General features: G+C 45.7%; 1 protein-coding gene across 1 annotated transcript in view; it reads left to right on the top strand.

Moving 5' to 3' along the window:
- Positions 1–371: 371 nt before the first annotated feature.
- Positions 372–16,047, top strand: part of SLC7A14 (solute carrier family 7 member 14) — a 48,231-nt gene continuing 32,555 nt past the window's right edge. Inside the window, exon 1 of the mRNA XM_026498769.3 lies at positions 372–675. Within this exon, the coding sequence (XP_026354554.1) occupies positions 372–675 (304 nt within the window). The remainder of the gene's footprint in view (positions 676–16,047) is intronic.

Here is a 16,047-nt window from a genome sequence, read left to right as displayed (position 1 = left end):
GACCATCTTCAGAACAACTCGGGGACAAAGCGCAAAGGACAGAAGGTTATTTAGGACTGGAGGTAACACAAAGGGGGGAAACGCAACCCTCCTGCATTGTGAATGCACAAGATAGACCTGTTCAACCAATTCAGTATATTGACCTCCAACCACGCCTCCAAGCGATCATTTGTTCCTGCCTGGTCTCATCTTCTCCTTTCTTGTGTTTTTCCTGCAGACATTCATGCCCAGGAGAAGGCTGCTTTGGGTCCCGCTGGACCTTTTCTAAAAAGGAGATCCCTATTCACTAGATGAGTTCCAGAAGCATCCATTAAGGCGCCCATAGAACCTCTTCCATCAGTTGACCTTCACCGTAACCCCTATCACACAGGATGAGTGGCTTCCTTGCCTCCCTGGACCCCCGGCGGGTGCAGTGGGGGGCCGCCTGGTACGCCATGCACTCCAGAATCTTGCGCACCAAACCAGTGGAGTCCATGCTGGAGGGAACAGGGGCCACCACGGCCCATGGCACCAAGCTAGCCCAGGTGCTCACCACCATGGACCTCATCTCACTTGGCGTCGGCAGCTGCGTGGGCACGGGGATGTACGTGGTGTCTGGTCTGGTGGCCAAGGAAATGGCAGGACCTGGTGTCATCGTGTCCTTCATCATTGCAGCCGTTGCGTCCATATTATCAGGTAAGTGTCTCAGTACAGTGGAAGGCCTGTGGACAGTGCACTGCCGGTCTGTTCCAGCTCATCCTGCTTCTCTAGAATATTCAGTGGTGAGACAGGTGAAGGGTCGGCAAAGGGGTCATCGGGCTCCTTTCTTGCCCTGACTTCCAGGGAGTTCAACACTCAACTGTAGTCGCCTCCTTTTCCTTTGGTTTTTCCATACAAATAATTATTCTGGTGTCTGACCACCTCCCAACTTCTCATTCCTTGTCACGTCCTAATGGCGCCATTTTTATCATAACTCTCCCTTTCAACGGAAGATAGGTCAATCCCTTTGTGGGAAGGTGGCTATAGCTAGGATTATAAATAATACAGAAAGGCTGGGCAGAGTAGCAAAATGACAAGTCACTAAATCTGATATGATTGGGATTTGATGAGCCCAAAACTGGCATTGTGACCCCCAAGCAGGAGGAAACCAAGGTAGGAAACGTAAAGCCATCTTGAGAATCACAAAGCACCATCTGCCGCAAGCACTCCGACAGACTGTATTCTACAGGGAAGTCCAACCAGTGCCATCTCTCTCCTTGGGAAAGAATCATAAAACTCATTTTTTAAATAAGGCACCAGGACTTACATATTGATAATTTGTGAAACGGCCCTCTTATTTTCCTTTTCCTCTTCCCTCCTTTTCTCTTGAGCTGTGATCCACAGTATCTTCCCAGGAATAGGTCAATAGACAATAACTTGAAAAAGAAGGAAAAAGAACACATCTTGTTTCTTCGTGTTGTATTGCAAAAGCATGAAGTTTTGCTGGGTTTTAGGTGGCAGGTCACGTGGGTCAGCTCACGTCCTGGCAGGGAACGTCATGGCCTCATCCAGTGCTTCAGAAGCAAGAATGCTAGCCTGTGTCGGGATTCCTGTGTAGGAACGCACACCTTCACGAGAAAAGTTCTGCACGAATATTGCCTACAGACTAGCCGTCATCCACGGGGGACGCACAGCCCGTGAGCACACAGCCAGCAAGTGCCCCAGTTTATATCTGACATCTTTTTAACTTAATGAGGGAAGTCATTCCAGACTGATTTTATTTTATCTCTTACTTCCCTGTTGGTTGTACAACTATCCCTTTTCCTGAAGTCGTCTCTAAGATGACTTTGTGACTGAGGCCAGCCAGAATTCTCCAATAGCCCCAACCAGAGCCCAGGCCAAAATAACTTGTGCTGAAGTTAGCATATCTATAACAGAAGCCTCCAACCAGGCCTCTCATTCTGTGATCCTTTGTCACGAAACTAAGGGACGTCCGCCTCTGCTGTCTTCTCTCCATTCCCGTATCATCATGCCTGTATTGCACCTCCCCTGACAAACTTCCCACCACTCCTCCGTATCACGATAACCAAACTCCCCTCTACCTTCAGACTTTTTAATACGTGCTCCTTTCTCCTTCTGGCCTTACGAAACCTGGCTCAACCCTGAGGACACCATTGAAAGTATTGAGAAAATGCACTAGGGCCATACATGTGAAGCCAATGGGCAGGATGTTTGAGATGGAGGTTTCAGAAGTGCTACAGTAATCAGCGATCTTAAGATGAGACTTGGAACCTGGCTCTGCCACTGACTGGGTGTGAGACCTTGAGCGAGGTCCATAACTTCTCTAAGCCTCCGTTTCTCCACCTTGAAAATGGTCATCATAATATCTCCTTCACAGAGATGCCTGGGTGCTGCAGTGTCTGGCACATAGCGCTGCGTGAGTAGTTGTGATTATTGTGTGCCAAACCCTGCAATCGGAGCTTGTCATACATTACCACATTTAAGACTCGTAACATCTTCATGCCACGCCTGGGTGGTGCAGTCAGTTGAGCGTCAGACTCTTGGTTTTGGCTCAAATCATGATCTCAGGGTTGTGAGATCAAGCCCCATGTCGTGTCGCGTCGGGCTCCATGCTCAGTGTGGAGTTGGCTTGAGATTCTCTCTCCCTCTCCCTCTGCCCCTCCCACTGGTCCTCTTTCTCTCTCTCTAAAATAAATAAATAAATATTTAAAATAAAAAAAATAGATTCATAATATCTCTTCAAGGTAGGTTTTATTATCTCCAGTTTTATATATAAGAAAACTGAAATTTAATTACCAGAACTTAGATTCAAATTTGTTATACCAACAACATCTTTCAACGTTGACTATGAATTTAAATCACTTAGGGAAATTTTTTTTTCTGAAGAATGGTTTGGGGGAAGGGAGTCAGCTTTATTGAGTTATAATTACATACAGTAAAATGTATCCTTTTAAATATACAACTCCACGAGCTTGACCAACACATACAATTACGTAACCTCCACCACAATCAAGATACAGAAGAGTTCCATCCACCCCAAATAATTCCTTCATGTTACCTTTTTCAATTTTCCTCTCCTCCACTCCCACCCCCTGGCACCCACTAAACTGCTTTCTGTCCCTTTACTTTTGCCTTTTCCGGAATGTTATATAAATGGAATCATTCAGTGTATAACCTTTTGAGTTTGGTTTCTTTCACTTAGTATGATGCATTTAAGATTGATTCATATTATGTATATCGGTGGGTTGTTCCATTTTATTTTTTTTTAAGATTTTATTTATTTATTTGACATAGAGACAGCCAGCAAGAGAGGGAACACAAGCAGGGGGAGTGGGAGAGGACGAAGCACGCTCCCAGCAGAGGAGCCTGATACGGGGCTCGATCCCAGAACGCTGGGATCACGCCCTGAGCCGAAGGCAGACGCTTAACGACTGCGCCACCCAGACGCCCCGTTCCGTTTTACTTTTGAGTAATATCCCACTGCACGGATATACTGCAGTTTATTTATCCATTTATTAGCTGAATGTTGAATTGAGTTGGTTCCAGTCTGGGGCATTATAAATAAGCCATTACAAATATTTATGTACAGGTTTTTGTGTGAACACGAGCTGTAAGTTCTCTTGAGTAAATATCTAGGAATGTAGGTTTAACTTTATAATAAACTGCTAACTCTTTTCCAAAGTGACTGTATTATTTTTCATTCCCACCAGCCACACCTGAGAATTCCAGTTGCTCTGTTCCTTGCTAGCCTTCAGAATTGTCAGGTGTTGCTTCTTGTTGTTGCTTTGTTTGTTTGCCATTTTCAAAGGTGTATAATGATATTTCAATGTGGTTTTCATTTGCATTTCCTAATTGTTATTTTGAGCATCTTTTTACGTGTTTATTTGCCATCCATCTTCTTTAGTGAAGTGTTCAAATCTTTTGCCCATTCTTTAATTGGGTTCTTCATTTTCTTATTATTAACTTTTAAGATTTTCTTATATATTCTGGATACAATTCCTTTATTACATATGTGATTTTGTAAACATTTTCTCTCACTTTGTGGCTCGCCCTTTAGTTTTCTTTTAATTCCTGTATATTTCCTTTTAAAAATGCTGATGTCCTGGCTCCATCCCCAGAGATTCTAATTCAGTTGGACTGGGGTGAAACCCAAGGAATAGTATTTTGTTAAGAGCCTCAGAGGATTCGAATGTGCAGCCAGGGTTAAGAACTACTCTATCATTGGGACCAAAACTCAACTCCTGCTCCAGCTATGATCTACAAAAAGAGAAAGCATATGTTAGGATATAAATTATTTGGTCAGCAGATTCTTAAGATTTTCTTGGCCCCGTGGCATCATCCCCTGTGCCATGCAAACCAGCTTATACCATGAAACAAATCTGACTAAGAGAGAGAGAGCCACACCCTCTACAATTTGACAAGAGCCAAAGTTACAGGGACCTCCCAAGCCCCTCCTACCAGTCATGCCTCAACACCATAAATGCCCACAGCCCTATTGCAGGTGGAGGGAAACTTATCAGAGAAAGCAGCCTGTGCAGTAACCTTTACCCTCTGCCCATAAGGTCTTATCTACTCTTTAATAGTTCAGCAGGCCACAACCAGACCCCATGCTCATACCAAACCTAAAAATCTCTTTGAATACACCAGATTAAATAAACAAGATAGGGGAAATAGTTTTTCTTCCTGATTCCCACCTACAACCATGTTGAGAGACTGAGGGACGGAAGCAGTTTGGCTTCCAGAGGTTGTCTAATTCTCTTGACTCAGGATGAAACACAGAGCAAAGCCACCATGCTAGTGACATCTGGCCACTCCAAGTTTATTTCCAGTTCTCTTTTAATATTATCAAATTTGAACCTTACATAGAATGTAGGTCTGAGTGACTCCTAAGGTCATGCACATCCTACAATAGCCCTTTCGGCTTGTATCTCAAATGGTTTTGGTAGGGATGAAGAGACACTGTGCTTACAGGGCATCAGTCCCCAGTCTGATGCCAATACCAGTAAGTTTTATCATCTACCCATGAGAAATAGTTGACAAAAATCTAATAAGATGTGCTTCAGTAAAGACGTATTGTGTACCCACCATCTACCAGTTCTGGGGCAGTACCAAAAACACATAAGAAATTGTTTCTACTCTAAAGGACCCATTGCTTATGGGTGGAGATGAACACCCAATCTGGCGGGTAAGTATGGCAACAATAGTAGTAATAATAGTAATAATAGCAGCAGCAGCTACCATTTACTGAGCACTTACTGTGTACCAAAAGAGTTCTGAGTGCTTAACACATTATGTTACTTAATCCTCACGTCAACTCTATGTGGTAAGTGGTGTCATTATCCTCACATTACAGATGAGAAAACAGAGGCTTGTGAAAAGTTTGGTAACTTGCTTAAGACACCTGATTGAGAGGCGACAGAGCAGGGAATGGGGTGAAAGTAGTCTGACTCCAGAGCCCACATGGGAATCACTTTGCTCATCTGCTGCTGTATTAGCAGATTAGGGTCAGATTCAATCGCACACAACAGAAAACCAAATACAACAGACGATTTCACTTCTTTCTTGTGTAGAAAGAATCTGGGGGGAGGCTGTTATTGTGGCTCTGCAGTTTTGGGGACTCAGGCCCTTCATCTTTGTGCTCTACCATGGAGGATGCTTGGCTTCCATCCTTAAGGTGACTTCAAGATCCAAGATGGCTGCTGGAGCTCCAGTCAGTGCATCTGAGTTCCAGAAGGCAGGAACAGAAAGTTGAAGCAGGTTATTTCCCATATTTCTGTCCCCTTTTTACGAAACTTTTTCATAAGTCCTTCTCTAGAACTTACATGTAAGTTATCTCTATAGATCCTTCTCTATAACTTACCTTGGTTGAAACTGGAACACTTGGCCACAGCAAGTGAGGATATGAAGTGTCGTCTTCTGATTGGGTACATTGTCAACTCCAGTATTACAGGAGCTCTGTTGACGGGAAAGAAAAGGAAAACTGGCTGTCACTGCCACATCGATAGTGGATGCACTGCCCCTAAGCCCTCCAGCTTGCTGAGGTCAACTTGTTCTGAAATATTGAAGTAAAATTGGTTCTGATTGCCCGTAATGTACAATTGGAGAATCTAGAGTCTCCCTCAACAACTGAATAGGGAACTTTTCCTAGTTCTGCCAACGCTGAGTTGCTGCTCCCATGAGTCTCTGTCTCCAACTCTCTACAATTTCATCCCGGCTATTCTCCAAAGACTATTGTCCCCTAGCTAAAACAGTCCATCAGGATCATTCATTAAACAAAGTAGGTTCTTAGAGGAGGGACTTGGGGGCCAAGCGGGAAGGTCTGCCCAAGGGGACAGGCCAAGAGATCATTCTGCCAGCAGAGAAGTTCAGCGACATAACCAGATCCGTACTGTAGTAACATGGTGGGGAGAGAGTAGAGGTGGAGACACTGGTTATGCACGTATTGCACAGAACAGGCAAGAGGTTAAGATTGGCGATCAGAAGGAAGCTTAGGATGGAGAGGGTGTGGGCACAGGTGGGCGAGGGAGGATGTGGCAGAGGGATAAATGCTCTCTCTAGCTGAGAAAAGACAGAACAAACGCAAGTGTTTTTGAAATAATGTCATTAGAATAACGGATTTACAACACAGTTCCGGTGACAGAAAGTGAAAGTAGAAGCAGAAAACCCTAGGAAAGGGAAGGGCCATCCTCATTTGCTCGTTGGCATCATCAGGTGAGACCATGGGAGCTGCATCTCTGGGGAGGTGGTGAGGGGAGTAGTGCTCTGCCAAGCCGCAGGCGGGGCTCCCCAACCTCCTCCCTGGGCTGGATCTTCACAAAGCCTAAGCAGGATCTCCCCATTGCAGTATTCATCTCAGGTTGGATTTTCATGACCGAGGAAGATTTCTAAAGATTCTGAGTCTATTTAGATAGTCTGCTGAGTTCCCTTGTTCTGTTTTTCAGAATAGACCATTTCCCCTCCTCAAACTGAAGCCAGACTCAAGAGATGAACACAGGAGTGTTGACCCTTTTGCATCGCTGGTCGTTCTCAGTGATCTAGGATCACTCATTCATTCCACAAGCTTGCCTCCCTTTGTTCGCCCAAACGTATCTGAGCACTGCTCTAAACCACACTGGCGGTGGGAGAGGCAGAAACACTGGAAGTGTAGAGAGGAAATGCAAAGATGAACAGATGCATGCCCATCTTCAAGCCTCTGGAAAACTAGCTCTCCCAAAATATTGTCCAAACTCACAGCTCTATGTCGAAATAGCCATAATGATAGCAGCTACCCTCAATGCTTGTAAAGTCTCTAAGACATAACCTAATAAGCACTTGATAAATGTTAGTCATTATTATTGTTGTTGTTATTATTATTACTAATCCAATACTGTGCCCCAAGCACTGTGCATTTAATGCTCTCAACCTCCCTACTGGGTGACTATTAGTGTCTGCATTCTATTAATCACAACAGCTAGACCACTGGGGACTTCTGATGTGCCCGGCACCAGCCACACCAGCTGCACACCGCTGCATAATCCACCCAGCAAATCCTACAAGAGAAGGGCCATTATATATTGATTTTGTAGGTGATAAAACTGAGGCTCAGAGAGGCGAAGTGACTTATCCAGGCCCTCAAGGCAGTCAGCGGCCAAGGTTGAACCTAACTTTGATTCTGCCTGGCTCCAGAGGCTATTACCGCCAAGCTGCCTCATGCAGACACATGCCCCCAAATTTAAGAATTCATCAAAGAGAGTCAAGTGAATCAAGAAACCCTTCACTCTTATTGGGCTTTCAAAAAAGCCTGTAGCTCACTCTATTTTATTGATGGGTTGAGCACTTTTCTAGATCATAACTTCTGTAACCCAGGTCATGAAAATGCCTTCTAAGCTCAGTGCCTTTCTGTCACCTGTCAGCAGTGAGAAGGGTGATGTGCAGTTCATGGAAGTCTTCCATATAGAGCTGGGTTGACAGCCCTGTAGGAAGGATGTCAGTCACCAGTTCAGAGAAGGTGAGCTCATGTTAATAAAACTTTACAAGTCTCTTAATTGCTGATTCTGAAATGAGCTTCCTCCGGCAAACCAAGGAGAACCTGGGCTCCTTTGACGTCTTCTACAGCACCTGGTAGAGTAGACAGGGCATGCAAGTGCAGCTAGCATGGGGGGGGGGGGCAGCCACCTGCTCCGGGCTCAGCATCAGGACAGATGTACTGCAGAACCCACGAGAGAACTCTGAGACATCCGTGCAAAGAAACCAGACAGGCACGCGTGAGATCGTCTTGCACACTGCAAGAGACCCCAGGGCCGGGGACAGAAGTCGGGACACCCGAGCCCTTTTTCCAGCTCTGTTCCTCGGCAGCTCAGGACACTTAGGCAAGTGGCTCACCTCTTGACTTCAGTTGCTTTTTCTGCAAAATGAACAGTTCAAATTCGATTGCCTGTAGGAGGGTAAAAAAAGAACCCAGGGAGGGGAAAGATTTGTATAGAAAGGTCCAGTGTCTCAACATTCCACACACACACACTTTCCAACCCTGGTAGCATCCGGGCGCCAGGGGCAGTCAGCCCCCAGAATAAATCCACCCCATTCAAGCCCTGCTCTGCCGTTTACAACTTGCACGACTTGGGAACTGTACTTAACCTAGACCTTCCCAAACAGGTTGCCAAAAGTTACGGGTGTGCCACGGTATTGATCCCTCAGCCCTCAGCACAGCTGGGAGGTGGCAGAGGCCCAGGCCATCACGGCCACCTGTGAAGGGCCTCCCCCTTGTGCATATTGACCTGCTTCTCGTAGCCATACAAATGTGACCATTCTCTGGGTGTGTTCTGTCAGGCGGGAAGGACTGGGAAGTCCCAATAGCCCATCTAGATCTTGGATTCATCATCTGTAAATGGAAATAATAAGTTTTGCATCATAAGCATCTCGTGAAGAGTGTGTATGTAAAGGGCTCAGGAGAGCCGGTGCCCATGGCATAATGCTCAGCACCGTCTCCTCGTGTTCTTGTCAGCACTGCCGCACTGTCGGCCAGGTCTCCAACCTAACCAGCCTCGATTTGTTCTCAATGCGAATGAGTGTCCATGCTTCAGATTCCGAAGCCCCTTGGTGCATACCTAGCAAAAGACCCAGCGGGCCTGCCCCCTACTCACCCTTTCACCAGACGACCTTTGCACAAAGAGTATTCTTTAGGGTCTGAAGGTATTGTCCCTAGAGGAATTCTCACCTCTACCAGAATAGCCCCCTTCAAAATGATTGTGCTTTTGTGCAAAATGATTGCACAAAAAAACGTGCAAGGAGGCTACGCCTCAGAACACAAGTAAATGAATAGATCTAACCACACATTGTGGTGAGTGCTGTAAGGACATTAACCAGGCTCCCATGACAAAGTGCTCCTTCTGGAGAAGTGATATTCAAGCAGCCTCAGCTCTGTGCACTGAAAAAGGTGCTCGAAATGAGTAAGGCATGACCGCCATGAGATAAAAGCCCATGAAGAGGAGTGATGTCCTCACCCTCGGGGGCCCGGTACGAAGCCTTGCACATGCCCAGCATCCACTCTGCACACTCAGTGCCCCTCCTCATGTTGCCCTCCCTGCACGTTGGCCCTGTTTGGGGAAAAAGTTGAGATGGAACCCCTCTTCTATGCGGGCTGTCTCGTGTCTCTAGGAAGGTCCTCCACAGAGAACAGATCCAGCCCCATGAGAGATTCGCCGTGTCTCACGCCCCAGGCATCTGCTGGGAAGGCAGCCCATCCCAGGGGAACCCGGACCCACCTGCCCGTCAGACCGGCTGAGTAGCCACAGAGGGCTGGAGCGCGCTCTCTCAGCACTCACCTTTAACCCCAGCCACAAAATCCTCAGGGCAGGAGGGATGGCTTGGTCCCCTCACAGGAGCTTCTTAGGTCTTTCCTTGTTGGCACCCCTTTCATCGGCTTTAGAATTGGGGGCACTGCCTACTCCTGGAGAGTGGTGAGCTGAAAAATATCTGGGTGCACGAGAATTGGCAGCTGTCACTTTACTCCTGTTCTGTCCTCTCTGCACAAAGCCTTTCTAGCCCAGCTGTCAGAGTCATCTGAACGAGGGGCTGGAGGCCTCCTGAAGAAAGGTTGAGCAAGAAAACGGGGAATTTCTCTCCACCCTCACATTTCTAACTGGACCTGCAGAAGAGAACATATGTTTCCAGATTAAAGATTTCAAACCTAACAAGGAACTTTCCCGGGTTCTGATTTAGAAGGGAATTGGGCACACCTGGGGCTTGGTCTAGACTCCAGATGATTTCTGATATCCCTGCCAATGCTGAGCCTCTAAAATCTTCCACCAACAATTCTTGCTTCCAACCCCTTTGATCCCACCCACAAGGCAAATGCTCCGACATAAACCCTCGGGAGGCTACTGCTACGAAAGCCTGTGCGATTCCCTTACTTCCTCTGTACTAATCACCATCGCTCCCAGTGGAGGAGTGCCCACTGCATGTCAGAGCCATGCATGTGTTCCCTCACTGACCCACAGCAACCCCCAGCAGAGATCACCGTCGCCACTTTCCAGATGGGGAAACTAACAATCTGTGAATCAGATGCCTTACTCAAGGCCACAGTTAGTACTAATTGTAGCTGTCATTTATTAAACACTTGCTGTGTGCCAGGCACTGGGCAAAGTGATCTGTGTGCAATATGTCACTTAGTTGTCACAACCACTCTCTAGACCTGTCTCCAGAGGCTGGGCGGCTCCCATGACACTCACTGCTTCTCCTGAAGCAAAGACGGCCTGCTGATGGTGGCCTCAGCGTTCGCAGACAGCTGACCTGAGCATGAGGTGAGAAAATGTATACGATGGGCCTAGCATGGATAGATGCCCCCAAAACAGGTGCTTTTCTCTTTTGTAACATCTCCCTCCCTCCAAGACTGCCTTTGACATTGACCTGAGATCACCTACATGAAAATGTTGGGAGCAGAGCAAAGGGCACCCCCAGCCCACCTGTCACCACAGCGAGGAAGAGGGACCAATCTAGGTCAGGTGGACTCCGGGAACAGCGAACCCTGTGTGTCATTTAGTTGAAAGCAAGTGCATGAGCATGATTATTGGTACGTCCTCATCACCATTTGATAAAGCAATAAGATAAACTAGGGAACACTAACGAGGACATTAACAATAGCATCAGCAAACGATAGAAGACTGTAATTCATCATGCTGTGGGAATCGTTCCTTCGACAAGCTCTGAAATGCTTTCACAGAAGGAGATCTAGAGAAGAAAGTAAGCAGACAGGCTGGTCACATTTAATGAGTAAATTATTAAACTTCCTTGACCTGTCTCGGGGTCCCTTCCCCTTCCTTCCCGTGCATGTGTTGATACGTCGGTGCTCTGGTTTGGGGAACTTGCGAGCCCTCTGTTCCCTACCCAACTCAATTGGAGCCCTGTCAGGTTCAGTAACGAATAGTGTCACACACACACCCTGATTGCTGATGCCGCCCGTCCCCTAAATGCAGGCTCTAACTGTCCACCCAGGGCCTGCTTTGGCAGAAAAATTATAAGTCTCTTCTTAGATGCAAAGAAACAGGTGTTGCCAGACAAATTGCTTTTCTTCCAGACGCATTTGTTAAAAGTGCCTAGGCTTCACTGGCAGGTGATGGGGTGACCAAGCTGACTCAGGTAGACCAGACAGGGAGCAGGGAAGGGAGCAGGAGAGAGAGCCTGATGGATTCCTCCTGGGGAAAGAAACGCACAATTTTCTTGGCTAATCAAGAGCATTGGGAAGAGGACACTGGTGCAAGATGGCAGGCTCCCACGTGCCAGGCGGCTGAATAGAGGGTTCTGAGAACCCACAACCTGCTTCTCAGGGGGGCCAGCAGTGATGGGGTTACTTCAATACTCACCATCTGGAATTCAGTGTCGCAAACAAAACAAATGTTTCCGAGAGAATTCACACTCTATTTCTCCCTGAGGCCCTGTAATTTCTCCTTACAGCCCACTCCCAGTCCACATTTAAGCAGTGCCACCAACCACAGCAGTATAGACAACGTCTTAGCCCTGCTGTGAACTTATAAACAGAACAAAGATGTTTTATGAAAACTAATAAAATGAGAAGGAAAGGAGTAACAACCACCTCAGCAAAATGCTCTTTGATGAGGACTTTCTTAAAGACATGTTTGGGCCTAATTGGTGGGGTGCCCTGGTTCAGTCCGATGGCTGATTGATCCTAGTCTGGGAGATGGCGGATCATTGGCATTCAGGAGTAACTGACCTCATGACTGAGAATCACTGATAGATACAGCATGTTTGAAGTAACTGCTCAGGCCTGCTCTCTGTGACCTATGGCCAGTCACCCAAGACAGCCCGATTGACCCCCTGAGCAGCACTCCCAATGTTACTGATCCCAGAGGCCTGAATGAAGCTGCAGTGTTGGCAAACTGTCTTCTTGGAGACCCCCCTCCACCCCTTCCCATATCTCCTGATACCCTCTTTCCCTAGGGAAGTCCTTCTGGCTGTCCTAAGACCTTACTTCAGAACCCAACTTTGCAGCTCTTTAAAGCAATTTGTGTATTTTCCCCCCACCCCCTGCAGCTAATATCTCCTTTGTTATTTTATTGTAATTGTTGGTTTTCTTGTCTGTCTTCTCCACTGGACTATAAGACCCACAACAAAGGAACTGTGTTCTTCCTCTTCACCTTTAAATCTCTGAAAGCTAACATAGGTGCATACAGATGGAACCTGATAAGTGTTTTGGATGAATGAATGAGTTGGAAAGCTCCTAGAACTGCGTCTCAGAAGGCTTTGATTCTAGCCATTAATCTCTGTCATTAATCAAAGGGGCAGCTTCAGGTCTGGGGCTCCGGAGCATCAACCACCAAGAGAACATCCCCACCGGCAGCTGACACCCGTCCCCACACCATGCTCAGTGCAGCCCCATGAGTCCACAGAGGAAGGTCGGAGCTTTGGGGAGAATATGGGTTGAGAGGGATCCCGAGCCTCAGGCCTCTCACCCACTCCTCAGATAGAGCCACCTTGCTTCTACTTATTTATGTATGAAAGTCTCAAATAACACTACGTGTGCAAAGAGGGTTTTACAACCAAGACAAAGCTTTAAAACTATAGAGGTAGATGAACCAGATGGGTTTTTTCAGCTAGATTTCCCCAATTTATTAAAAAGGTCCCACTTCTTTAATCACTTGATCCCAGTTCACCTCTGCAGACTCATCCTCCTCGATCCAAAACAGCCCACATGTACCACTCCAGCTACCCCTCCATCTGCCTGATATCGCCCTTTCCCATTTTGTTTTACTTGGAAAAACCCAGCTCACCCTTCAATGTGTGATCAGAAGCTTACCCCTTCATCCCTACTTCCCAGGGAACAAGGACCGTGCTATCTAAAAACTGCTCACCCCACTGGGCTCCCAGAGCACCTCATAAATACTATATAGTATTAGATACTGGCTATGTGGAATCTGTTTATTAAACTCTTTCCTGATTGGAATATAGACGCTTCAAGGTTAGATCTTTGTCTCTGGTATTCACTTCAGTGCCTAACATAGCAGGCACTTAACAATGTGCGTCACTTAGGGTTGTCTGGTGGCTCTGTTGATTAAGCATCTGACTCTTGATTTTGGCTCGGGTCATGATCTCAGGGTCATACGATCGAGCCCCGCATCAGCGTGATATCTACTCGAGATTCTCTCTCCCTCTCCCTCTGCCCCTCACTACACTTCCATGCTCTCTCTCTCTCTCTCTCTCTCTAAAATATAATAAAATAAATAAAATATTTTACAAAAACAGCAACAATGGTGTCACTTTAAGAAAAGAAATTAGGAAGTCAGAAGTTATTGTAAGAAACTGGTATGCTAGCTGATAGGTTAAGGACTTAGTAAGTTAAACTACACGTTAATGGAAAAACCTCTATTTAAGTAGAATAACTGGCATTCAAGTGTGAATAACCTCTAGATTTAATCTTTCCAGGTGAAGTACACTTTTAGAAAGTACTTGGATATCTAATGGCTTTCTTGAGTGGAATGTGAAGGGAAACGCATTTCTTGAGTGGAGAATCCTTCTGTTTCACCTACTCCCAGGTGGATCTTTCTCTTTTACACCCTCTCAGGGGTGGAGGAGATGGTTCTAAGAGAGTAGAGAGCGCCGGGGCAGGCCATGAGTGGAGGAAGGCACAAACGGTGATGATCTTGACTATCGGAGGCACCGTACTGGGCACAGTTTGGAAAGTTCAACGTCACATGTGGGCTCTCTGGGAGTATTTAATGTAAGGCTGGCTGATTACACCTGTATGTGATAGAACCACAGACTCCCGGAGTTGGAAAGAAATTCACACTGAAAAGGACCAAATTTCTCTGAGCTCCAAATCGTACATCATTTAAGGTACACAAGAGGAAATCGATAGAGAATATTTCAATATGGAATCCCCTTGGTATCTTATACCGACCCTCTTTTCAATGTGTAAAACCTAAGTTTGACTGCTCTTTAGGCTGGCAGTTTGTCAATTTAACCAAAAACAGTTCTGGGTATAGAAATAAACAAAACACTATGGATGTGACAAAATGAAAAGAAAGGTATGTTTACAATATACCTAAAGAGTGGATAATTTGAAAAGGATATCTGAGTTGCAGGCTATGAGAAATCACTCCATTCCCTCTTGTTCTGCTCCAGTGAATCTTCTGTATTTCTCAAGGATCTGGGCTTACGATCTCCGAACAACTCCACTGGAAAACTTCCACGCCATGGTCTCAGCAGGCAGTCACTCATGGTGGCCACCTGTACCCCGACATTGCACTTCATAGTGATTTTCTCCAGCTCTGCAGTTGTACTTTTGGAATCAGTATGTCTCTCCCTCTCCAGTCACTTGATGGTTAGCCAAGGAATGCAGAATCTCTTTGATAATAGCATAAGGAAAATATGACTAGGAAGATAACCCCAGGGAAAGAAATTTTTTAAATTGAGTAGAGGCTATTTATAAATTTTTCTCTCGTTCAGAATAGTGATTCTCCGCCCTGGTACACCAAATCAACTTTAGGTAATAAATACTTTGAAATTCTTCCTTTGCTACACTTGAGTGCAAATGAGATAGTGCTACCTTCCTACACACTTAATTTGGTGGTTTTTTTATAGTCATTAAAATTATATTTTATTTTTTTAAGTTTTTATTTAAATTCCAGTTAGTTAACATACCAGTGTAGGGGGGCCTGGGTGGCTCAGTTGGTTAAGCATCTGCTTTCGGCTCAGGTCATGATCCTGGGGTCCTGGGATGGAGCCCCACATCGGGCTCTCTGCTCAACAGGGAGCCCGCTTCTCCTTCTCCCACTGCCTGCTGCTCCCCTTGCTTGTGCCCTCCCCCCGTGTCAAATAAATAAAATCTTTAAGAAAAAAACATACAGTGTAATATTAGTCTCAGGTGTACAATATAGTGACTCAACACTTCCATACGTCACCCGGCGCTCATCACAACTGCCCTCCTTAATCCATCACCTATTTCCCCCATCCCTCCACCCAACTCCCCTCTAGTAACCCTCAATTTATTCTCTATAGGTAAGAGTCTGTTTCTTGGTTTGCTTCTCTCTCTCTCTTTTTTTCCCCTTTGCTAATTTGTGTTGTTTCTTGAATTCCACATATGAGTGAAATTATATGGTATTTGTCTTTCTCTGACTGACTTATTTCACTTAGCATAATATTCTCTAGTTCCACTCATGTCATTGCAAATGGCAAGGTTTCATTCTTTTTTATGACTAATATTCTTCTTTGCCCACTCATCAGTCGATGGACACTTATACTGTTTCCATAATTTGGCTATTGTTGATAACGCTGCTATAAACATTGGGGTGCATGTATCCCTTCGAATGCGTGTTCTTGTATTCTTTGGGTAAATACCTATTAGTGCAATTGCTGGATCATAGGGTAGTTCTATTTTTAACTTTTTGAGGAAACCTCCACTCTCTTCCAGAGCTACACACTTAATTTTTTAAAAAATCAATATGCCCTGAGTATGGAAGCTAAATGAAAGAAAGGTCACTTCTGGTAAAAATAATATTTCAGTGTGTGGAAGCTGGGACATAAGTGCAATAGGAGCTACAATGAAGTCGTCAGAAGTCTGCTGTCGCTTCCAGACCT

The sequence above is a fragment of the Ursus arctos genome, unplaced genomic scaffold (assembly GCF_023065955.2).
Source record: "Ursus arctos isolate Adak ecotype North America unplaced genomic scaffold, UrsArc2.0 scaffold_4, whole genome shotgun sequence".
NCBI classification, from domain to species: domain Eukaryota; kingdom Metazoa; phylum Chordata; class Mammalia; order Carnivora; family Ursidae; genus Ursus; species Ursus arctos.
The sequence above is the reverse complement of the archived record's forward strand: the minus strand, read 5'-3'. Positions and strand labels throughout refer to the sequence as shown.